Source organism: Salmo trutta, chromosome 33, assembly GCF_901001165.1.
Source record: "Salmo trutta chromosome 33, fSalTru1.1, whole genome shotgun sequence".
In the NCBI taxonomy this organism is placed as follows: Eukaryota; Metazoa; Chordata; class Actinopteri; order Salmoniformes; family Salmonidae; genus Salmo; species Salmo trutta.
In genome coordinates, this window is record NC_042989.1 from 28,061,417 (window position 1) to 28,087,851 (window position 26,435).

Below are 26,435 nucleotides of genomic sequence, written 5' to 3' on the forward strand. Positions count from 1 at the left end.
AAGTATAGTTGGCTTACGGCAGGTAGCCTAGTGGTTAGAGTGTAGGGGCGGCAGGTAGCCTAGTGGTTAGAGTGTAGGGGCGGCAGGTAGCCTAGTGGTTAGAGTGTAGGGGCGGCAGGTAGCCTAGTGGTTAGAGTGTAGGGGCTGCAGGTAGCCTAGTGGTTAGAGTGTAGGGGCGGCAGGTAACCTAGTGGTTAATGTGTAGGGGCGGCAGGTAGCCTAGTGGTTAGAGTGTTGGGCCAGTAACCGAAAGGTTGCTGGATTGAATCTCTGAGCTGACAAAGTAAAAGTCTGTTGATCTTCCCCTGAGCAAGGCAGTTAATCCACTGTTCCCCAGGTGCTGTGAATGTTGATTTAGGCAGCCCACCGCGACTCTGATTCAGAGGGGTTGGGTTAAATGTGGAAGACACATTTCAGATGAAGGCACTCAGTTGTACAACTGACTAGGTATCCCCCTTTCCCTTACTCAATGTTCCCTGGCGAGGCCTTTAAATACAAGTTATTTTCATGGTACCCATTTATTGAATATCCCAAATTAGTTTTCATGAAAAACCGGGACAATAAGTTCCATACAAGGTAACCATAACATAACAGCTCATAACCTTCTCTCTGGATTGACATACAGCATATTAAGTCCTCTTGTTGACATAAATTAACAACACAGAACAAACACAAAAGGCTGGGCCTGTCTTTTAGACTTGGCAATAAAACCTTTAGATCATTTATAGAAGATGGGACATTAAGATCTTTCTCTTATTCGTAGTAGTTAGGAATGCCTCCTCCCTGAATCTGTCCTTACATTTCAATAGCATCAGCTGAACTGAATTATTTTAAGTAAACCCTTTAGCTACAACTTGTCCACACTTACTCAGTTAAATGAGGGTGGAGGGGATCATGCTGTAATCCTGGTCAGTGAGTTTTACATTTAAAATAAACCACTTGGATAAACAAATTCTGGAAATCATATTTCACTGCCTGTTTATTTTATACCACAGGAGGCATCCAACGTAATCTGGCATCTTAAGGCAGCTTTCAGAATGTGTTAACAATAAAATATATATAAATAAAGTATTCACAGAAGAGCCATAAACAAGACCAAACAGCAGGCAATATTGCAAGTGTGAGTGCTCTATTTAACAGAGGCTTAGGGATTCTAAAGCATGAAACACATATAGAATCTCACTGCTGATTGGTATTTATCACAGTGGGAAACCTGTACGTAAATCTGGGACACTCCATTTAGTATGATACAGTGCCTTCAGAAAGTATTCATACCCCTTGACTTATTCCTCATTTTGTTAGCCTGAATAAAGAATGGATTAAATATATGTTTTTTTCTCACCCATCTACACACCATACCCTATAATGCAAAGCTTCTAAGAGCTTTGCACACCTGGATTGTACAACATTTGAACATTATTATTTATCAATCTCTGTCAAATTGGTTGTTGATCATGGCTAGACAGCCATTTTGAAGTCTTGCCATAGATTTTCAAGCAGATTTAAGTCAAAACTGTAGCTCGGCCACTCAGGAACATTCCCTGTCTTCTTGGTAAGCAACTCCAGTGTAGATTTGCTCTTGTGTTTTAGGTTATTTTCCTGCTGAAAGGTGAATTCATCTTCCAGTATCTGATGGAAAGCAGACTGAAACAGGTTTTCCTATAGGATTTTGCCTGTGCTTAGCACCATTCTGTGTCTTTTTTATTCTGAAAAACTCCCCAGTTCTTAACGATTACAAGCATACCCATAACATGAAGCAGCCACCACTTGAGTGGTACTCAGAAATGTGTTGTATTGGATTTGACCCAAACATAACACTCTGTATTCAGGAGAAAATGTTAATTGCTTTGATACATTTTCTTTACAGTATTACTTTAGTGCCTTGTTGCAAACATGCATGTTTTGGAATATTCTTATTCTGTACACGCTTCCTTCTTTTCACTCTGTCAATTAGGTTAGTATTGTGGAGTAACTACAATGTTGTTGATCAATCATCAGTTCTATCCTATCACAGCCATTACAATCTGTAACTGTTTTAAAGTCACCATTGGCCTCATAGTGAAATCCCTGAGCAGTTTCATTCCTCCCCAGCAACTAGGTTAGGAAGGATTCCTGTATCTTTGTCGTGACTAAGTGTATTGATACACCATCCAAAGTGTAATTAATAACTTCACCATACTCAAAGGGATATTCAATGTCTGCTTTTTAAAAATGTGTGATACCAATAGGTGCCCTTCTTTGCGAGGCATTGGAAAACCTCCCTGGTCTTTGTGGTTGAATCTGTGGTTGAAATTCACTACTCAACTGACGGACCTTACAGATAATTGTATGTGTGAGGTACAGAGATGAGGTCATCATTCAAAAATCCTGTTAAACACTATTATTGCACACAGAGAGAGTCCATGCAACTTATTAAGTTACTTGTTAACCCAACCTCTCTGGCACTGTATATAAAGTCTAATATTGGGATGCAAAGTCAAAATTGAATACATTTCAACTATATATCTGACATGGTGCAGGTGTCTTCTTTTTTTAAAATTATTTTGTTTCCAAGTAGACTTGTTTAAGACTACTAAGAAGCAGTCTGTGTGACCCTGATTTAGCGTACTGTAGTAAAAGGTTAAGTCAAAACGTAAGGAGGGTGGTCGGTCACGCGTATAAAGCAAAGGTATAACAATCCAAAGGCTGCATGTTCGAATCCCGTCACGGACAACTTAAGCATTTGAACTAATTAGCAGCTTTTTAACTACTTTGCATGTTAGATAACCCTTCCCCTAACCATATCCATAACACTTTTAGCTAACCCTTCCCCTAACCTTAACCATTTAACCTAACACCTAACCTTAACCTCAAACCCTAACCCCTAGCCTAGTTAACCATAACTAGCGAACGTTAGCCACAGAAAATTGGAATTGTTAACACATCATTTGTTTTGCAAATTCATAACAAATCGTACGTTTTGCAAGTTCGTAACCTATCATACGAATTTTAACTCGGAACATATCATACGAAATGGATGATGGACATTCACAAACTAATACATACCATATGAAATGTAAAATACATTGCCTTCAGAAAGTATTTACACCACTGGAATCTTTCCACATTTTGTTGTGTTATAGCCTGAATTTAAACTGGATTAAATGTAGCTTTTTTTTTATCACTACGCCTACACACAATACCCCATAATGTCAAAGTGGAATTATGTTTTTTTTTTAATATAACAAATAAATTAAAAAAGAAAAGCTGAAATGTCTTGAGTCAGTAAGTATTCAAACCCTAGGTTATGGCAAGCCTAAATAAGTTCAGGAGTAAAAAGTTGCTTTAGTGTGGAAGACACATTTGTCATATGGGATTATGGAGAGTGAATTAAACTGTTTCTTCATCATCTTGATAGGTAGTTATCTAGCTGTGGCCATCTGGCTAGTATTAACAAGAGATTTCTATAAAATAGCAACATTATTACAGCTAGTTACTGCCACCTTCTGGCTTGGAGCATTTTAACAAGGCTGAGTGGCTGACGACTTCCAAGGTCCTTGCTTTAACACAAAGACCTCTATAAAGCCCTACTCATGTTTCCTGATCCCTCTGACTCAACCATTACGGAGAATGGTTGTTTTGTAGGGGAAGGCTCCAGGCTACCGACAGGCTTTACATCTCTGACTCCCCAAACAGGAACTCAGCAGAAAGGGTTGAAATAGATCAAATGTGAATAAACAGATTAATTATAGAAAGCAAGCCGAATTAGAAACAACCATCACCAAATTGTGACTACAACACATTCACACAAAAATAAACTGGACATGACAGTTTTAGCTCTATGGAGTGGAGGGCCGGAAACAGGACACAAGGCCAACAATCAGAGCCCTGGGGGTTAATGGAACAATCATGTGACACACCCCCACGGTCCAGTTAGGATCAATACACACTAACAGGGACAGGGGGTTTCACAGTGGGTCGGCATAACTCAACAACACTGGACAAAAGAGACAATTAAAATAAGACAATACTAGTATTGTATGAAAAGCTCACATGACAATGGACAGTCTGTATGTTGCCAGATGCCCAATAAAAACATAAGAGACAAGGTCACATTGGCCATGCTTGAGAAATGTTGTTATTAAAAGCAGTTCGCTAAGTGAGGTCAGACTGTAAATACAGTATTTAGAGTAAGATGCTGCAGTTTCACTGAAAACACCAATATATTTTCTCAGTTTATATGCCCTTTTCACAGAGACCGCTTGGGATTCAAAAGCTATAGAAAAGCCCTTGGCTTCAGAATAAAGCAATTGTGGGTTCAAAAACATGCTGAAGAAAACACTAAAACTCATAAATGTATGTTTACTTTGGGTGTGTTGGCTTGTTGGCTAGCTACTGGCTACCAAATATGGCAAAGCGTAAGGAATTGTTTGACTGTAAATTCAGATATTTCTATGTCAAATGGTTTTGCTATATTTCAGTCTTCTGTAATGTATATAAAGTGTAATATTGGGATGCAAACTCAAAATTGAATACATTTCAACTCTATATCTGACATGATACAGGTGTCTTCTTTTTTTAATCCCATAACCAAAGATGGTACATGGTTAGCTGGGGACATGCTGTCGGAGTCCGTACAGCCAACGGGATTTTCAGTGCATCGCGCCGACAGGAAAAAACATCTCTCTGGTAAGAAGAAGGGCGGGTGTGTATGTTTCATGATTAACGACTCATGGTGTAATTGTAACAACATACGAGAACTCAAGTCCTTTTGTTCACCTGACCTAGAATTCCTCACAATCAAATGCCGACCATATTACCTCCCAAGAGAACTCTCCTTGGTTATCGTCACAGCCATGTATATCCCCCAGCAAGCGGATACCAAGACGTCCATCAAGGAACTTCACTGGACTTTATGCAAATTGGAAACCATGTATCCTGAGGCTGCATTTATTGTAGCTGGAGATTTTAACAAAGCTAATCTGAGAACAAGGCTACCTAAATTCTATCAGCATATCGATTGCAGTACACGAGCGAGTAACACACTCAACCACTGCTACTCTAACTTCTGCGATGCATACAAGGCCCTCCCCCGCCTTCCTTTTGGCAAATCTGACCATGACTCCATCTTGTTGGTCCCCTTCTATAGGCAGAAACTAAAACAGGAAACGCCTGTGCTTAGGTCTATCCAATGCTGGTCTGACCAATCGGATTCCACGCTTCAAGATTGCTTCGATCACGTAGACTGGGATATGACGTATACGCTGACTCGTTGAGCGAGTTTATAAGGAAGTGTATAGGAGATGTTGTACCCACTGTGACAATTAAAACCTTCCCTAACCAGAAACCGTGGATTGATGGCAGCTTTTGCACAAAATTGAAAGCATGTACCACCACATTTAATCATGGCAAGGCAACTGGAAACATGACCGAATACAAACAGTGTAGTTATTCCCTCCGTAAGGCAATCAAACAAGCAAAGCGTCAGTGTAGAGACAAAGAGGAGTCGCAATTCAACGGCTCAAACGCGAGTATGTGGCATGGTCTACAGACAATCATGGATTACAAAAAGAAAACCAGCCCCGTCGGAGACATCGACGTCTTGCTTCCAAACAAATTAAACAACTTCTTTGCGCACTTTTAGGACAATACAGTGCCACTGACACGGCCCGCTACCAAAGACTGTGGGCTCCCCTTCTCCGTGGCCGATGTGAGTAAAACATTTAAACGTGTTAACCCTCGCAAGGCTGCTGGCCCAGGCGGCATCCCTAGCCGTGTCCACAGAGCATGCGCAGACCAGCTGGCTGGTGTGTTTACGGACAAAATTTGATTTGGACAGTATTTCAGCTCCATCACATAAACCTGGGTTCATAACCCCCCTGCCGTGCTGCACATCTAGTCAAACTTCAAAGGTTATTCCTGGTGTACCAGGCACATACTACAAAAACCCCACACTTGGTAACAATGTGGAATGTTTACTCTTGATAAGAGCCTTTTGGGTACGATTGAGTGATTTTAATTGATTGCATGACTTAAATTTCACCTCACACCTTCCATGCTCTGACGACGTCTGATAAACAGAAGAAACACCTACAGAAAAACATTTAAATTGCCATACAAAATGGACTTGAAAGATTTTCAGGGAAAACTGTAGCCCACAGTTCTCACACTGGAGTGTTTTCCACATTATATTTTCAAAGTCCATTTTTCTTCCAAGGGTAACAGTACATACTGGGTTAGTTTCAAGTTTCAAGTTGTAATGTCACGTGCACAAGTACAGTGAAATGCCTTTCTTGCAAGCTCCAAACCCAACAATGCCGTAATCAATATCAATGTAGTACTAAAAATAGCACAAGGTAGAACAAAAACAAACGAGAAATAAAAATAAGAAATAAGAAGAGCACAAGAATATAAGTAAGTATTCTATTTACAGGCTCAGTCAGTTCCAGTACCATATTTACAATGTGAAGAGATACTGGAGTGATATAGGTACAGTGCCTTCAGAAAGTATTCACACCACTTTACTTTTTCCACATTTTGTTGTGTTACAGTCTGAATTTAAAATGGATTCGATTTTTTTATCACTATGCCTACACATAATACACCATAATGTCTAGGTGGAAATACGTTTTTCAAAATGTTTACTCATTAATTAAAAATGAAAAGCTGAAATGTCTTGAGTCTTCAACCCCATTCTGATAGCAAGCCTAAATGAGTTCATGAATAAAGATATGCTTTACAAGTCACATAATAAGTTGCATGGACTCAATCTGTGTGCAATAATAGTGTTTAATGACTTCCTCATGTCTGTACCCCGAACATACAGTTATATGTAAGGTCGCGCAGTCGAGCAGTGAATTTCAAACACAGACTCAACTACAAAGACCAGGGGGGTTTTGGCTTAAACGTACTTGAACATTTATGGCAAGACCTGAAAATAGTTGTCTAGCAATGATCAACAAACAATTTGACAGAGCTTGAAGAATTGTGAAAAGAATAACAGACTATTGTTGCACAATCTGGTGTGGAAAACTCTTAGACTTACCTGGAAAGACGCACGCTGCAAAAGGTGATTTTATACAAAGCATTGACTCAGGGCTGTAAACACTTACCTAATTCAAATATTTCTGTATTGAATTTTTTATAAGTTAGCAAACATTTCCAAAACATGTTTTCACTTTGTGATTATGGGATGTTGTGTGTAAATGGGTGTGTAAAAAATATATGAATCTGTTTTGAATTCCGGCTGTAATGCAACAAAATGTGGAATAAGTCAAGGGGTATGAAAACTTTCTGACGGCACTGTAGATATGTATAGGGGTAAGGTGACTAAGCATCAGGATATATGATAAACAGAATAGCAGCAGCATATATGATGATTGTATGTGAGTGGGTGTGTGTGTGTGTGTGTGTAGATTCAGTATAAATATATCTTCATATTATGTGTGTGACCAAATTAAGTGAGCGTTTGTGTGTGTGTTGGAGTGTCAGTGTGCATGAGTGTGTAGGGCCCTGTGAGTGCGTGTAGAGACTTGTAAAAAAAATTGTATAAATAAAATGGTCAACTCAAATAGTCTGTGTAGCCATTTTGTTAGCTATTTAGCAGTCTTATGGCTTGGGGATAGAAGCTGTTTGGGAGCCTGTTGGTGTCAGACTTAATGCACCGGTACTGCTTGCCATGCGTAAGCAGAGAGAAGAGTCTATGGCTTAGGTGGTTGGAGTATTTAGTGATTTTCCAGACCTTCCTTTCATACCGCCTGATATAGAGGTCCTGGATGGCAGGGAGCTCGGCCACAGTGATACACTGGGCTGTCCGCACCACCATCTTTAGCGCCATGCGATCGAGGGCAGTGCTATTTCCATATCAAGCAGTGATGCAGCCAGTCAAGATGCTCTCAATGGTACAACTATATCACTTTTTGAGGATTTGAGGGCCCCTGCCAAACCTTTTCAACCCTCCTGAGAGGAAAGAGGTGTTGTAGTGCCTTCTTCATGACTGTGCGCCTGTGTGGACCATTTTAGAGATTTGAAGACCAAGAAACTTGATGCTCTCAACACGCTCGGTAATAAAGCAATACTGAGCTATTTCAGGTATTTCCAAACTGTATTCTGACCAAAAGAGTGCCCAAAATGTATAATATTTGATCTCATCTGCAAGAAAATTAAGTCATTCACAGAAAAGATCTTTGGAAGGGAGCCATTTATTTCCAATCTTGTTTTAATGAAAACCATATCCAAATCCTGAGGTATGATTAATTATAGAGAGACATCAACTAGAATCAGTGGTCTGCATAATTCCCAACTGACACTAGTTTACACTGCAAACAATAATGAGTAGTTAAGACCTCCACGGGACATCGCAGAATGGTTGCCTAACGTCGTCAGGACATCCTCTGTTTGCTGGGTTTATACTGTTTGAGTCATCCACTGTCTATTCATCCAGAAAAGGCTACACATATCACACATGTTGGTGTTAGAAGCTCTGCAGGATGTCAAGAAAGAATGGTCCTGTGCCCACTGAGAGGGGATGTCCAGAGGGATACACTAATAATAGAGCTTTGACAGTGCATGGGCAATTTACTGGAGCTAAAAGGCCTAGACCATGGTGCTGTTCTTCCAATGCACCATTAAATGCCTGTACAACTCACTCATTACCATCTTTTATAGGTCATTAGAAAATAAACAAAGCTATAAAGTTCTTTACTGACTATTAACAACTGGAACTGAATAAGACTGGAAACTGAAAGCAGCACAACAAACAACTCTCAAGATAGTCAATTTACTCTCAAGACAGTCTACATAAAGATCCCAGAATCATATCAAAATGTTCTGAGCATCAGTGTTATTACCTTTTATAGCCTTTTCCTATTAGCTGAAGGTCCAAGTAGTATAAATAGTTTAACCAATGACTACTGTCAACAACACATGCTTTGATGAATCTAACAAGACCTGCCAAAAGGAATCATGATTATTCTTTATTCACAAAGAAATTTTTTGTGGTGATATGACCTGGACAATTTATCCTGACAAATGAGCTTGGTGCTGATCAAACCCACTACTGTCAAACACATTTAACCACAGGGGTATACTTTATCACCATTTGAAGAAAACATGGAGGAATAACACTCCCATGAGCTTAAAATAGAAGTAACTTCTGGACATTGGGTTCCCTTGCTAACGGAGATCAGGATTTTAGAATAAGTGCCTACTTTTTATTTAAAAAAATGTACTTCCCTTTTCTCCCCAATTGCGATTCAAATACAACCTTGTCTCATCACTGCAACTCCCAGATGGGCTCGGGAGAGGCGAAGGTCGATTCAAGTGCCAAGCCGCACTTCTTAACACTCGCTCGCTTAACCCGGAAGCCTGCCATACCAATGTGTTGCAAGAAACACAGTTCAACTGACGACTGCGGTCAGCTTGCAGGTGCCTCGCCCGCCACAAGGAATCACTAGAGCGTGATGAGTAAAGTAAAGTCCCCCCAGCCAAACCCTCCTCTAGCCCGGACGATGCTGGGCCAATTGTGCACCGCCCTATGGGACTCCCGGTTATGGGATCGAACCCCAGGCTGTAGTGACGCTGCAACAACCGGGAGGATGAGAGTGCCTCTTTATAAAAACTGATTTTAATGTGTGATTTTATTTAGGTATTTTCTTTAACTTCTCAATTTTTTGGTATCTGTATCTTTGTAGTGCTTTTATTTATCTGATTTGATTTTGATCATTTGTTATTGAAAAGCACTCTAGAAATAGTTATTATTATTTTTGTTAAAAAATAGCATAGTGAATTTTCTGATACATTGTGCGTCCGTCCATAGTGACTGTAAAATACAGCTTCAACATCCGTATAATACCTTGACAATATCATCTGACCCTGAGACATTAGTGACAAAAGCAGTTGTGTTTGACCTTGAACACAAACCAGATCTCTGCTCTCTGAGGCTAAGGAGTAAAGTACAGCCACATCCAAAATTATTGGCACCCTTGATGAACATGAGCAAAAAATTATGTATCAAATAAATAATACAAATACTAAGCTATAATGTAATACTTTCTGCACCCTCCCCTTGCGAGGATAACAACACAGCCTTTTTCTATAATGTTTTATGATATTGGAGAACACATTGGTAGGGGTCTTAGACCATTACTCCATACAGAATCTTTCCAGATCCTTGAGATCCTTCAGTCTGCACTTATGGACTGCCCTCTTCAATTCAAACCACAGGTTTTCAATGGGGTTCATGTACGGAGACTGAGATGACCATCGCAAAATATAGATTTTTGGTCAATTAACCATTTCTTTGTAGATTTTGAATTGCGCTTGTGGTCATTGTCTTGGAAGATCAACTTGCGGCCAAGTTTCATCCACCTGGCAGAGGCAACCATATTTTTGGCTAAAATGTCCTGAAACTTGGTAGTTCATGATGCCGTTGACTTTAACAAGGGCCCCAGGACTAGTGGAAGAAAAACAGCCCCAGAACACTAAAGATCTACCACAATATTTTACAGTAGGTATGAGGTTATTTTCTGCATATGCATCTTTCTTACAAGGCCAAACCCACCACTGCTGTGTGTGGCCAAAGACCTCTATTTTCTTCTCATCTGACCATAGCACCTGGTTCCAATCCAAGTGCCAATGCCATTTAGCAAACTCCAGTCATTTACATTTGTTGGTTGACCTCAATAAATGCTTTTTTATGGCAACCCTTCCAAATAGCCTATTGGCATGGAGGTCGCCTCTAACTGTAGATTTGGAGACTTAGTGACCCCAAGATGTGACCAAGTTCTGTCATTTCTTCAACTGTGGCCCTTGCACTCTTTGCCTCTCGAATGATCTTCCTTGCTGTGCGTGGGGACAAAATACACCTGTCCTCTACCAGGCAAGTTTACCTCTGTTGCAGTGGTTTTAAACTTCTTATTTGTTGCCCTAATAGTGGTAAGTGGCATAGTTGGTTTTTCATAGTTTTTTTGTCTCATTGGCTGATTAATGAAAGTCAACAATCATTTATCTCTTTTCATTTGTGAGTTCTTTGCCTTGCCCCATGTTTATTAATAATATTTATTTATTTAACTAGGCAAGTCAGTTTAGAACAAATTCTTATTTACAATGATGGCCTACCAAAAGGCAAAAGGGCTCCTACGGGGACGGGGGCTGGGATAAAATAAAAATAATAATAATAATATAGGACAAAAAACACATCACGACAAGAGAGACACCACAACACTACAAAAAGAGAGACCTAACACAACAACATAGCATGGCAGCAACACATGACAACACAGCATGGTAGCAACACAACATGACAACAACATGATAGCAACACAACATGACAACAACATGATAGCAACACAACATGGCAGCGACACAACATGGTAGCAGCACAAAACATGGTACCAACATTATTGGGCACAGACAACAGCACAAAGGGCAAGAAGGTAGAGACAAGAATACATCACGCTGGTGTTCATGATTGAGTTTGAGTGTTTTTTGCAGCTCGTTCCAGTCGCTAGCTGCAGCGAACTAAAAAGAGGAGCGACCCAGGGATGTGTGTGTTTTGGGGACCTTTAACAGAATGTGACTGGCAGAATGGGTGTTGTATGTGGAGGATGGGGGCTGCAGTAGATATCTCAGGTAGAGGGGAGTGAGGCCAAAGAGGGTTTATAAATAAGCATAATCCAGTGGGTCTTGCGACGTGTATACAGAGATCACCCGTTTACAGAGGAGTATAGAGTGCATTGATGTGTCCTATAAAGAGCATTGGTGGCAAATCTGATGGCCTAATGGTAAAGAACCTCTAGCTGCTCGAGAGCACCCTTACCTGCCGATATATAAATTAATCTAGCATAAGTAGGATGGTCATCTGAATCAGGGTTAGTTTGGCGGCTGGGGTGAAATAGGCGCGATTACGATAGAGGAAACCAAGTCGAGATTTAACCTTAGCCTGCAGCTTTGATATGTGCTGAGAGAAGGACAGTGTACCGTCTAGCCATACTCCCAAGTACTTGTATGAGGTGACTACCTCAAGCTCTAAACCCTCAGAGGTAGTAATCACACCGGTGTGGAGAGGGGCATTCTTCTTACCAAACCACATGACCTTTGTTTTGGAGGTGTTTTGAAGGTGCCAAAGACCCATCAGAGACACCAATACTCATTAGCCGGCCTACAAGAATGGAATGGTCTACCGCATCAAAAGCTTTGGCCAAGTAAATAAAAATAGCAGCACAACATTGCTTAAACAAATCAAATCAAAGTTTATTTGTCACAAGCGCCGAATTCAACAGGTGTAGACCTTACAGTGAAATGCTTACATACAGGCTCTAACCAATAGTGCAAAAAAGGTATTAGGTGAACAATAGAAAGGTAAAGAAATAAAACAACAGTAAAAAGACAGGCTATATACAGTAGCGAGGCTATAAAAGTAGCGAGGCTACATACAGACACCGGTTAGTCAGGCTGATTGAGGTAGTATGTACATGTAAATATGGTTAAAGTGACTGCATATGTGATGAACAGAGAGTAGCAGTAGCGTAAAAGAGGGGTTGGCGGGTGGTGGGTGGCGGGACACAATGCAGATAGCCCGGGTAGCCAATGTGCGGGAGCACTGGTTGGTCAGCCCAATTGAGGTAGTATGTACATGAATGTACAGTTAAAGTGACTATGCATATATGATAAACAGAAAGTAGCAGCAGCGTAAAAAGAGGGGTTGGGGGGGCACACAATGCAAATAGTCCGGGAAGCCATTTCATTACCTGTTCAGGAGTCTTATGGCTTGGGGGTAAAAAATGTTGAGAAGCCTTTTTGTCCTAGACTTGGCACTACGGTGTCGCTTGCCATGCGGTAGTAGAGAGAACAGTCTATGACTGGGGTGGCTGGGGTCTTTGACAATTTCTCGGGCCTTCCTCTGACACCGCCTGGTGTAGAGGTCCTGGATGGCAGGCAGCTTAGCCCCAGTGATGTACTGGGCCGTACACATTACCCTCTGTAGTGCCTTGCGGTCAGAGGCCGAGCAATTGCCGTACTAGGCAGTGATGCAACCAGTCAGGATGCTCTCGATGTTGCAGCTGTAGAACCTTTTGAGGCTCTCAGGACCCGTGCCAAATCTTTTTAGTTTCCTGAGGGGGAATAGGCTTTGTCGTGCCCTCTTCACGACTGTCTTGGTGTGTTTGGCCCATTCTAGTTTGTTGTTGATGTGGACACCATGGAACTTGAAGCTCCCAACCTGCTCCACTACAGCCCCATCGATGAGAATGGGGGCGTGCTCGGTCCTCCTTTTCCTGTAGTCCACAATCATCTCCTTAGTCTTGGTTACGTTGAGGGATAGGTTGTTTTTCTGGCACCACCCGGCCAGATCTCTGACCTCCTCCCTATAGGCTGTCTCGTCGTTGTCGGTGATCAGGCCTACCACTGTTGTGTCGTTTGCAAACTTAATGATGGTGTTGGAGTCGTGCCTGGCCATGCAGTCGTGGGTGAACAGGGAGTACAGGAGGGGACTGAGCACACACCCCTTGGGAGCTCCAGTGTTGAGGATCAGCGTGGCAGATGTGTTGCTACCTACCCTCACCACCTGGGGGCGGCCGGTCAGGAAGTCCAAGATCCAGTTGCAGAGGGAGGTGTTTAGTCCCAGGATCCTTAGCTTAGTGATGAGCTTTGAGGGTACTATGGTGTTGAACGCTGAGCTGTAGTCAATGAATAGCATTCTCACATAAGCGTTCCTTTTGTCCAGGTGGGAAAGGGCAGTGTGGAGTGCAATAGAGATTGCATCATCTGTGGATCTGTTTGGGCGGTATGCAAATTGGAGTGGGTCTAGGGTTTCTGGGATAATGGTGTTGATGTGAGCCATTACCAACCTTTCAAAGCACTTCATGGCTACGGACATGAGTGCTACAGGCCTGTAGTCATTTAGGAAGGTTGCCTTTGTGTTCTTGGGCACAGGGACTATGGTGGTCTGCTTGAAACATGTTGGTATTACAGACTCAATCAGGGACATGTTGAAAATGTCAGTGAAGACAGTTGGTCAGCACATGCCCGGAGCACACGTTCTGGTTATCCGTCTGGCCCCGCAGCCTTGTGTATGTTGACCTGTTTAAAAAGGTCTTACTCACGTCGGCTACGGAGAGCGTGATCACACAGTCGTCCGGAACAGCTGATGCTCTCATGCATGCCTCAGTTTTGCTTGCCTCAAAGCGAGCATAGAAGTGATTTAGCTCGTATGGTAGGCTCGTGTCACTGGGCAGCTCGCGGCTGTGCTTCCCTTTGTAGTCTGTAATAGTTTGCAAGCCCTGCCACATAAGACGAGCGTCGGAGCCGGTGTAGTATGATTCAATCTTAGCCATGTATTGACGCTTTGCCTGTTTGATGGTTCGTCTGAGGGCATAGCAGGATTTCTTGTAAGCTTCCGTGTTAGAGTCCCGCACCTTGAAAGCGGCAGCTCTACCCTTTAGCTCAGTGCGAATGTTGCCTGTAATCCATGGCTTCTGGTTGGGGTACGTACAGTCACTGTGAGGCTGACGTCCTCGATGCCCTTATTGATAAAGCTAGTGATTGATGTGGTGTACTCCTCAATGCCATCAAAAGAATCCCGGAACATGTTGCAGTCTGTGATAGCAAAACAGTCCTGTAGTTTAGCATTTGCTTCATCTGACCACTTTTTTATAGACCGAGTCACTGGTGCTTCCAGCTTTAATTTTTGCTTGTAAGCAGGAATCAGGAGGATAGAGTTGTGGTCGGATCTACCAAATGGAGGGCGAGGGAGAGCTTTGTACGCGTCTCTGTGTGTGGAGTACAGGTGATCTAGATATCCCACTAGCTGAATATCCATGTCGTCATTCAGCCACGATTCCATGAAACACAGGATATTACAGTTTTTGATGTCCCATTGGTAGGATATTCGTGATCGTACTTCATATAGTTTATTGTCCAATGATTGCACGTTGGCGAGTAGTATTGGCGGTAATGGCAGCTTTCCCACACGTCTTTTCCGGGTCCTGACCAGGCATCCGGCTCTTTGTCCTCTGTACCTGTGTAGCTTCCTCTTGCAAATAACAGGGATGTTGGCCATGTCGAGTGTTTGGAGAATGTCCTGTGCGTCTTGCTTGTTGAAGAAAAAATCTTTGTCTAATCCGAGGTGAGTGATCGCTGTCCTGATATCCAGAAGCTCTTTTTTGCCATAAGATACGGTTGCAGAAACATTATGTACAAAATAAGTTACCAATAACTCGAGAGAAAAAAACACATAATAGCACAATTGGTTGGGTGCCCGTAAAACTGCTGCCATTTCTTCCGGCGCCATTTTACAGTAGAATCAAGGGCAATGGTGAAATCATTTAGGACCTTTAACTTCTTGTGGGCAGGTGGCAGGATTCGGTATTTCGGATGGCTGACGTGCCCAAAGTAAACTGCCTGTTACTCAGGCCCAGAAGCTAGGATATGCATATAATTGGTAGTATTGGATAGAAAACACTCTGAAAACACTGTTTCCAAAACTGTTAAAATAATGTCTGTGAGTATAACAGAACTGATATAGCAGGTGAAAACCTGAGGAGAATCCACCCAGGATTTTTTTTTTAGCTCACCACTCATTATAATGGCTGTCTAATGGTATATCAAAGGAAAACCTTCCAGATTGCAGTTCCTAGGGCTTCCAGTAGATGTCACCAGTCTTCAGAAAGAGTTTCAGGCTTGTTTTTGAAAAATGAGCTAGAATTTGTAGTTTTTCTAAGTGGCTCCCATTTTGGCTGTAGTGTTGTGGTGGGCGCGCACTTCATTATTTATCTCCGGTAATGAACATACTATTCTCCGTCTTAAATTGTATCATTTATTTACATATTTGGGTACCTGAGGAAGGATTACAAACATTGTTTGACTTGTTTGGACGAAGTCTATTGGTAACCTTTGGGATTCATTTGTATGCATTTTGAACGAGGGAAACCGGTGGATTACTGAATGAAGCGCGCCAACTAAAATGACATATTATGGATATAAAGAAGGACTTTATCGAACAAAAGGACAATTTGTTATGTAGCTGGGACCCTTGGGATTGCAAAAAGAGTAAGATCTTCATAGGTAAGTGATTTATATTAGCGCTATTTCTGACTTTCGTGAAGCCTCTGCTTGGTTGGAAAATGTTTGTAATGCTTTTCTATGCGGGGCGCTGTCCTGCAAGGTATGCTTTTGCCGTAAAGCCTTTTTGAAATCTGACAAAGCGGCTGGATTAACAAGAAGTTAAGCTTTTAAACGATGTAAGACACTTGTATTTTCATGAATGTTTAATATTACTTTAATATTACAATTTTGTATTTTGAATTTGGCGCGCTCCTGATTTCACCGAATGTTGTCGAATTTGATCCTGGTAACGGGATCTCCGCTCTAAGAGGTTAACCTTTTCATACATGAGTTCCAAATATCTATAACGGTCGCCCCAGCATGAGTTTTTGATGCACGTGATGTTAGAATGTTCTCTCCATTCCAGAATGTGATTGTTAGGCAACAGTACATTTAATCCGTGCTGCCCTCAAACCAAGGCACGCAGCCTGTTTTTATTTATAGGCTGTTTTCAACTTGTCAATTTCAAATGATTTTCTAACAACTTGTATTTTCTAAGAACAGTTTGAATTGAGGTGTGTTCCGCCTTATCATTCATTCACATAAAAGTAGTCCTTTTTACTTTTGCGGACAATACATCTTTTGGACATTTCTGACCCGGACAAAATTCCCCAAGCACTTCCCAGTTGTTTGTACAGTTCAAGTCTGCAGACATTTGCACATCTCCCGTCAGAACAGGATCTGCACACACGTGTTCACATTTTCTGTCTGTTGCCTGCATCGCAGTCATTGTTGTGTTCATTACTAATAATAACTTTGGAAATGTGTGTGTTTCTATCAAAGTAAGTGCCTTATTGCGTTATAATAGTTTCTGTATGTCGTTTCTACTGTCTCACTGTATGTATAGAGCATAATATATAAGTGTATATTCCTTATAACCGTGGACACGCGAGGTAACGTTATTCATTTCATAACCTTTATGGTGTTATATTCAATCGTGTTTATGTAGCTAGCTAAATTTTTCTATTAGCGCTGTATAACAATGCTAATTGCGTCAGAGAAGTATTAGCTTGTGTTGTATTTTGAAGCTACCCTGCCCTTATGACTCCCAAGTGGCGCAGCGGTCTAAGGCACAGACTCTCAGGGCTAGAGGTGTCACTACAGACACCCTGGTTCAAATCCAGTCTGTGTTTCTATCAAAGTAAGTGCCTTATTACGTTATAATAGTTTCTGTATGTGAACTGCACGTCCAATTACAAAAAATACCTTGTTCAGTAATCATCTCACCTGTTAGTTGGCGGTGAACTATGTTGCCATTGAGGGCAGCAGTGTCAATCAGATGGAAAAATATCTTCTTATACCACTTGGTCGTTTTCCGAGTGCATTCCACAAAGCTGTTCATCATGTCCGCCTTATCCAGTGCCCCCATTTTGAGGTTATAGTCAAGCACAAAGTCTGGTCTGATTTTTCTCTCTCCCGTCAGGTGGTCCACCTTCCCTGTGGCCGACATGGTTGCTGTATGGACAGACAGTGGAGAGGACATGGACGTCTCGTTTGTCATGCCACTTTACTGCCAGCTGTTGACCGTTCTCCTTGAACTCCACCTCCCCTCTCTGCATCTTCCTGCATCCGAATGCCGGCATCCCCTTCCTGTTCGACCTGACTGTGCCACAGGCCCCTGTGCTGTTGGAGAGCAGATGCTGGAAGAGTGTGGGACTGCTGTAACAATTGTCCACATACAAAGTGTGTCCCTTGCTGAGATGAGGAGCCAGCATGGTCATCACCACGGACCCGGACACCCCAAGCCCCTCATAATGTTGAATGTCAGTGGTGGACCCTGTGTAAACTATAATGTCCTGGACAAATCCCTGTCTTCACGTCGCACATGACAAAGAACTTGACCTCACACCTGTGCCTTTTGGAGGGAATATATTGACGGAACGCCAGCCTACATTTCCATAACATCAGTGACTCATCACTGCATAGGACCTTGTATGGCACAAAGACCCGACCAAATGCTGATGTCAGGCTGGTAAGAACATTTCTTACTTTGTATAACGGGTCATTTAGGATGGGAGTAGCATTGTTGACAAAATACAGGCATCGCAGCAGAACTAGGAAGTGGTCTTGGGAAGAGAGGGTGGCAAAGAAGGGAGTTGCAAACATAGGATCTGTGCTCCAGTATTCTCTTAGGGAGTTCTTCTTTACTATCCCCATGAGAAGGACTGTCACCAGGAAGGTATACATTTCACTAATTGTGGCTGTCACCCATTTAGCGAGTTTCCCCCTCACTCCTGGCTCTCTCTTCTCCTGTAGCTCCAAGTTATTGTGATTGTCTCGTCTACTATGTCTCCCACCAGCTCCACCTGTCAGAAACAACTTGAAGCATTCTGCCTCAGATGAAAATGGCAAGGGGCATTGCGCTCCAGACTGGGACTCTTCAAAGCAAACAGCAGGGCCAGGAGGGGTGAAATGGCTGGCGGCCTTCCAGCTACCACAGAACTCCTGTACTTCATCCACTGTCGGTCTGCCTCTATCACCACCAGCATCTTCAAAGGGACCTTGGACTTCATCAGTGGACAAGGAGTCCTCAGATTCAGGGTTCTCAATGACTACAAGTTTGGGGGGCAGCTCCTCACTGTCAGAATCTGATTCCTGACTTTCATCCTCAGACTCTGAGTGTTGGTGCGTGTGAAATGGTTAAGGTTGCAGTGACCTGAGCAGAAACCAGATTGCATACCAGAGAGAATACAACAGGCATCAAGAAAACCAGTAAGTTAATTATTGCCAAGTTTTTCCAACACTTTTGATAAACATGGCAAAATAGAAATTGGCCAATAACAGTTAAGATCAGCTTGATCTCCCCCTTTAAATAAATGATGCACTGTGGCTGCCATCCAAGAAATGGGAACCTCCCCAGAGAGGAAAGACAGGTTTAAAAGGTCAGAGATAGGCTTGGCAATGATAGGGGCAGCAACCTTAAAGAAGAAACGGTCTAAACCTTCTGACCCAGATGTTTTTTTGGGGTCAAATTTAAGGAGCTCCTTTAGCACCTCGGACTCAGTGACCGCCTGCAGGGAGAAACTTTGTAGCGGGGCAGGGGGAAAAGAGGGAGGAGCATCAGGGCTATTTGCATTAGAAGGGGTGGGAGATGAGGAAATGTTGGACGGGCAAGGAGGCATGGTTGAGTCAAATAGGAATCCTGACTTAATGAAGTGGTGATTAACTTCTATGGGCTACGTGGGACTCTAGCGTCCCACCTGCGGGACACAGCCAGTGAAATATCAGGGCGGCAAATTAAAAAACAACAAAATGTCATAATTCAACTTTCTCAAACATACAACTATTTTACACCATTTTAAAGATACACTTCTCCTTGATGTAACCACATTGTCCGATTTCAAAAAGGCTTTACAGCTAAAGCAAAACATTAGATTATGTTAGGAGAGTACATAGACAAATATAACCACACTGCCATTTTCCAAGCAAGGACATGTGTCAATAAAACCCAAAACACAGCTAAATGAAGCACTAACCTTTGACGATCTTCATCAGATGACACTCCTAGGACATTATGCTACACAATACATGTATGTTTTGTTCGATAAAGTTCATATTTATATCCAAAAACAGCATTTTACATTGGAGCGTGTTGATCAGAAAATGTATTCCCACCAAACCCTCCGGTGAATGTGCACATCAATTTACAAAAATACTCATCATAAACATTGATAAAATATATAACAATTATTTAAAGAATTATAGATAGACTACTCCTGGATGCAACCGCTTTGTCAGGTTTTAAAATAGCTTTACGGAGAAAGCACATTTTTCAATATTCTGAGTACATAGCTCAGCCATCACAGAGAGCTATACAGACACCCGCCAAGTTCGGGGCAACCTATACTCAGAATTAGTATTAGAAATATTCTCTTACCTTTGCTGATCTTCGTCAGAATGCACTCCCAGGACTGCTACTTCCACAAGAAATTTTGTTTTTGTTCCAAATAATCCATATTTATGTACAAATACCTCTGTTTTGTTTATGCGTACAGATCACTTATCCAAAGGCATAACGCGCGAGAGTGGAACCAGAGACGAAAAGTCAAAATGTTCCATTACCGTACTTAGAAGCATGTCAAACGCTGTTTAAAATCAATCTTTATGGTATTTTTAACGTAAAATTGCGATAATATTCCAACCAGACAATAGCATATTCATTCAAGAAGAAAAAGAAGGAACTGCGCATCGCGTGACCGCGCATCGCTTGACCGCGCATATCCAATCCCTTTGTTGCCAGGCAGTCCACTCAGGAACTGAGCTCCTATTATCTGCCGAGTGACAGGAGAATGCTCAAACCATTTTCTGAAGGCTTTAGACAGCCAATGGAAGCCTTAGGAAGTGCAACGTAACCCCACGGATACTGTAGTTGATGGTGGATGATAACACCCAGCAATATTCAACAAAGAGCTATTTGAAATTGTAATGCTTAAAACCAGCAAATAAATTGTTCGGGGAAAGACTTGGTGGAGACAACCGAGCACTGAAGGTGTTCCTTGGTAAAGATTGGCACTCCACCACCTTTGGAAGATCTGTCTTGCCGAAAAAGGTTATAACCAGAAAGGTTAACATCATTGTTCAAAACACTATTTCTTAACCACGTCCCAGTAATGACCAACACATCTGGATTGGAGCTGTGAACCCACACTTTCAATTTATACATTTTAGGTAACAAGCTTCTAGTGTTAATGTGCAGAAAACCCAGGCTTTTACGAGAGCAGAAATCAGTGAAGCAGACATCAGAGCATGTCAGAATTTGGTCTAGCAACAGTAGATGGGCCAGGGAGTACATGCACATTTCCAGATATCATCAGCAGTAATACAATCACAAGCAAAAACTAAAGCAGGAAGTACCAGCGACTTGCTCAATACGGAAGTGGTCAAATGACAAGGATGCTACGCTACAGGACTGTTTTGCTAGCACAGACTGGAATAGTGACCGTGCGTACATACCCCAATAAAACCTATTCAACCTCAGGAGACTGAAAAGATTTGGCATGGGTCCTCAGATCCTCAAAAGGTTCTACAGCTGCACCATCAAGAGCATCCTGACTAGTTGCATCACTGCCTGGTATGGCAACTGCTCAGCCTCCGACCGCAAGGAACAACAGAGGGTAGTGCATACGGCCCAGTACATTACTGGGGCAAAGCTTCCTGCCATCCAGGACCTCTATACCAGGCGGTGTCAGAGGAAGGCCCGAAAAATTGTCAAAGACTCCAGCCACCCTAGTCATAGACTGTTCTCTCTGCTTCTGCATGGCAAGAGGTACCGGAGCACCAAGTCTCGGTCCAAGAGGCTTCTAAACAGCTTCTACCCCCAAGCCTTAAAACTCCTGAACATCTAACCAAAGGGCTACCCAGACCCCTCTTTATACGCTGCTTACTCTATGTTTATAATCTATGCATAGTCACTTTAACACTACCTACATGTACATATTACCTCAATTACCTCGACTAACCGGTGCCCCCGCCCATTGACTCTGTACCGGTACCCCCTGTATATAGTCTCACTATTGTTATTTTACTGCTGCTGTTTAATTTTTTTATACTTTTATTTTCTATTTTCTACTTATCTATTTTTTACTTAACACTTAGTACTTTATATTTTTTCTTACAACTTCTTAAAGCATTGTTAGTTAAGGGCTTGTAAGTAAGCATTTCCCTGTAAGGTCTACACCTGTTGTATTCGGCGCATGTGACAAATACAATTTATTTTGATTTGATGTGAAATACTTCAATGATCCTCATCTAGGGAAAATTCTGCCACAATATATAGCAATAACGATTTCATAAAACTATAAAGAAATAAGCCACTATAAAACAGAGCAAAACCACCTACTATAATTTGGACACTTTTTAAAAATATAATTTATAATTTTTCTTCTTAAAAAGTTGAGAGATAATTATGCAAGTACTTTATTTTTTTGCCAACTGAAAACAACATTTACTAAATTATTCTGATTAAACTTACATTTGAACTTCATGAATCTTACATGAGTGTTTTCATGTCATATTTACATAAAACTAATTGAGAAAACGCTGATTTGTTGCTAATGCTAAATCATAAGTCACAACGTGTGTGGTAGTGCAGTCATAATTCCTCATAAGACAGTGGGTTTGTGTGTGTAAATTTACAGTGTGCCCATTTTCTAAAGAAGCACTATATGCAGAAATGTAGGCTCCAGTTAAAACAGACATGTACAAGCAGGATCACCAGGAACTCTCTGATTGAGACATTACTAATTGTGGAGATTGAGAGGATTTGTATAATGTATGGCCAATAAAGGCTTCTAGTTTAGAAGGTTATACAAGTAAATCAAGGACATATCCTACTGTAGGAAAAAAGTATGAGGCACAGGCTACATATTGACAACATGGACATCTATCCATTTGGATATCGTGTTTTGATATAATCCAGCACCGTTCCAAACATGCAGCGTTTCAAACGTTCAAGAATCACGTTGTATGTCAAATAGCGATGTTCTAGAAGCAACTCAGTTGAAAATGACTCTAAGGGAGCAATTCAATCCGTGTCTCGGAAATTCAGCGTTACAGCATCATTTAAATGTAAAGGCGATGTTTCCGCGGAGGCTGCATTCACCGTAAACGCTGCATATGTCAGATCAATCGGAAATCACCTTTACATTTCTAGCGCGCAATCTGTAACACTTCAGTTATACAGATTTGATAGAACCTTAAATAACTCTAAAATGATGTTTACCTTAATGAAATTCGTTCGGGAATGTGTAACAATTGCCCAATAAAGTTAATTGATGTATATGCCTATCATAGGAGTAGACGAATCTCATGACCGTGAGGGGAACTGATGTTGAAACTTCGAATAAAGTTGACTCAGTTAAGTACTACTACACCAAACTAAAGCGATGAAAAAAATATTACTGAAATTGATTTAATACAAGTGCCCAAATATAGCCAGGCAGATTATCAATGAATGACTAGCTAGTAGGTTACTTACCGATCAAAACACTGAGCGCAATATTAATAAAAATGTGTCTTCCTATATAATCCATGGCTCTTTTTGGAAGGATCCTGGAAAGAGTTCTCTATTTTGCACTTTTGCCACTTTATTTATTCATGTAAACAAATGCTAAACTAAAAACACGTTTTCGAGATCACCAAGTCCCAAGGACGCGTAGCCTCTTTGCAAGTGCAGTTTCTTCTCCCGCTTGCAGTAGTCTAATAAAACATTCTGATGCTGATGCTGATGCTGATGCTGATGCTGATGCTGATGCCGCAGCGATTGGGTCTGAACTCGCGACAGACTCAAACTCTCTCTCTCTCTCTCTCTCTCTCTCTCTCTCTCTCTCTCTCTCTCTCTCTCTCTCTCTCTCTCTCTCTTTCTCTCTCTCTCTCTCTCTCTCTCTCTGGGTTACTACCTCTGCCTAGTCAGAAACTTGGTCCTAACGCCTGCTGCTCTTTTTTTACCGAGCAGCTATTGCGCCATACTGTACACTGCCTTGCAGAGGGCTTGTATGTGGCGGTTGGTATGGTCACGCCATGGTGTACTGTTTGCGTTAAGAAATCGTAACCTTCCAATATTTTCAGATTTGTATGAAATATGACCAATAATTAATTACAATATGAGTGAAAAACTTTTCCTTCCAAAAAATGTAATTAAGTATTTTACAAGCAGCTTCTCCGGTTTGGAATTGTGTGGGTATACCCCAGAAACAGAATTGTGTGGAAGTATACTGTGATTACAAATATTCATGTAAGTAGACCACTGATTGGTCAGCTCAGCCAATGAGGCCAGATGATATCATTGTCTATGTGGAAATAGCCAGTGTTGTTTTCTCAAATGTATGCTTTGGCCACAAATACGAGTATAAAACAAGTCAACAACATCATTTGAGTATGAGTGAACAGAATATTAACTTTTAATGTGATATTTTCACTGGACAGTTACTTTAAAGCAATATAAAAAAAAAAGGAAAAAGGAAAATATATAGTATAAGTTGATTTGAAGACCTTTGGTCAGATTCCATTAAACATTGCATTGCAGAAATCAGAGGTTTTCTTTCTTTTACTCAGAAAACACTGCCTGTTACACATAATCTACAGTTGAAGTCAGAAGTTTACATACACCTGAGTCAAAAACACTTAAACTCCGTTTTTCACAATTCCTGACATTTAATCTTAGTAAAAATTCTCTGTCTTAGGTCAGTTAGGATCACCACTTTATTATAAGAATGAGAAATGTCAGAATAATAGTAGAGAGAATGATTTATTTCAGCCTTTTTTCTTTCATCACGTTCCCAGTGGGTCAGAAGATTACATACACTCAATTAGTATTTGGTAGCATTGCCTTTAAATTGTTTAACTTGGGTCAAACGTTTCAAGTAGCCTTCCACAAGCTTCCCACATAAGTTGGGTGAATTTTGGCCCATTCCTCCTGACAGAGCTGGTGTAACTGAGTCAGGTTTGTAGGCCTGCTTGCTCACACATAGAACATCCCACAAATGTTCTATGGGATTGAGGTCAGGGCTTTGTGATGGCTACTCCAGTACCTTGACTTTGTTGTCCTTACCTTGACTTTGTTGACATTTTGCCACAACTTTGGAAGTATGCTTGGGGTCATTGTCCATTTGGAAGACCCATTTGTAACCAAGCTTTAACTTCCTGACTGATGTCTTGAGATGTTGCTTCAATATATCCACATAATTTTCCCTTCCTCATGAAGCCATCTATTTTGTGAAGTGCACCAGTCCCTCCTGCAGCAAAGCACCCCCACAACATGATGCTGCCACCCCCCATGCTTCACGGTTTGGATGGTGTTCTTCGGCTTGCAAGCCTCCCCCTTTTTCCTCCAAACAAAGATGGTCATTATGTCCAAACAGTTCTATTTTTGTTTCATCAGACCAGAGGATATTTCTCCAAAAAGTACGATCTTTGTCCCCATGTGCAGTTGCAAACCGTAGTCTGGCTTTTTTATGGCGGTTTTGGAGCAATGGCTTTTTCCTTGCTGAGCGGCCTTTCAGGTTATATCAATATAGGACTTATTTTACTGTGGATATAGATACTTTTGTACCTGTTTCCTCCAGCATCTTCACAAGGTCCTTTGCTGTTGTTCTGGGATTGATTTGCACTTTTCGCACCAAAGTACATTCATCTCTAGGAGACAGAACACGTCTCCTTCCTGAGTGGTATGATGGCTGCGTGGTCCCATGGTGTTTATACTTGTGTACTATTGTTTTTACAGATGAACGTGATACCTTCAGGCGTTTGGAAATTGCTCCCAAGGATGAACCAGACTTGTGGAGGTCTACCATTTTTTTCTGAGGTCTTTGCTGATTTCTTTTGATTTTCCCATGATGTCAAGCAAAGAGGCACTGAGTTTGAAGGTACGCCTTGAAATACATCCACAGGTACACCTCCAATTGACTTAAATGATGTCAATTAGCCTATCAGAAGCTTCTAAAGCCATCACATCATTTTATGGAATTTTCCAAGCTGTTTAAAGGCACAGTCAACTTAGTGTATGTAAACTTCTGACCCACTGGAATTGTGATACAGTGAATTATAAGTGAAATAATCTGTCTGTAAACAATCGTTGGAAAAATTACTTGTGTCATGCACAAAGTAGATGTCCTAACCAACTTGCCAAAACTATAGTTTGTTAACAAGAAATTTGCGCAGTGGTTGAAAAACAACTTTTAATGACTCCAACCTAAGTGCATGTAAACTTCCGATTTCAACTGTATATGCTTTTTCCACAGTAGAGCTTTCCAATTGTACTTGTTTGTAGTATCAATAGGAAACAGTGATGATCCTGCAGTATGTTACCTTGCATTTGGCATACATTAGAGGCTCAGTATCTATTCAGCCAAAGGTTCCTAGTTATGTAATTAAAGGTGACAAGCACAAGAACTCACAGTTTCCCTCCTTATGTTTGGACTGAATGACATCCGACATATGATTCAGTTTGAGAGAAATAAATAGGAAGTAATCCGTTAGGTCTCACAAGACCAAATTACTGTTTACTTGAAAAACATTGCACACCTGAAGTACAGTCTCTATTGCAAAGTGCAAAAGTTAATTCCTCTAGTCCAGTGGTTCCCAAACTTTTTATAGTCCCGTACCCCTTCAAACATTCAACCTCCAGCTGCGTACCCCCTTTAGCACCAGGGTCAGCGCACTATCAAATGTTGTTTTTTGCCATCATTGTAAGCCTGTCACACACACACTATATGATGCATTTATTAAACATAAGAATGAGTGTGAGTTTCTGTTACAACCCGGCTCTTGGGAAGTGACAAAGAGCTCTTATAGGACCAGGCACAAATAATAATATAATAATAATCAATCATATTGCTCTTTATTTAGCCAGCTTACAT

At 41.3% G+C, this 26,435-nt stretch overlaps 1 protein-coding gene across 1 annotated transcript in view; it reads right to left on the reverse strand.

The window, feature by feature from the left end:
* Positions 1 to 23,327, reverse strand: part of LOC115172789 (leukocyte tyrosine kinase receptor-like) — a 97,431-nt gene extending 74,104 nt beyond the window's left edge. The window contains exon 1 of the mRNA XM_029730539.1: positions 23,057 to 23,327. Coding sequence (XP_029586399.1) covers positions 23,057 to 23,111 — 55 coding nt within the window. The 5' untranslated portion in view covers positions 23,112 to 23,327. The remainder of the gene's footprint in view (positions 1 to 23,056) is intronic.
* Positions 23,328 to 26,435: the final 3,108 nt, after the last annotated feature.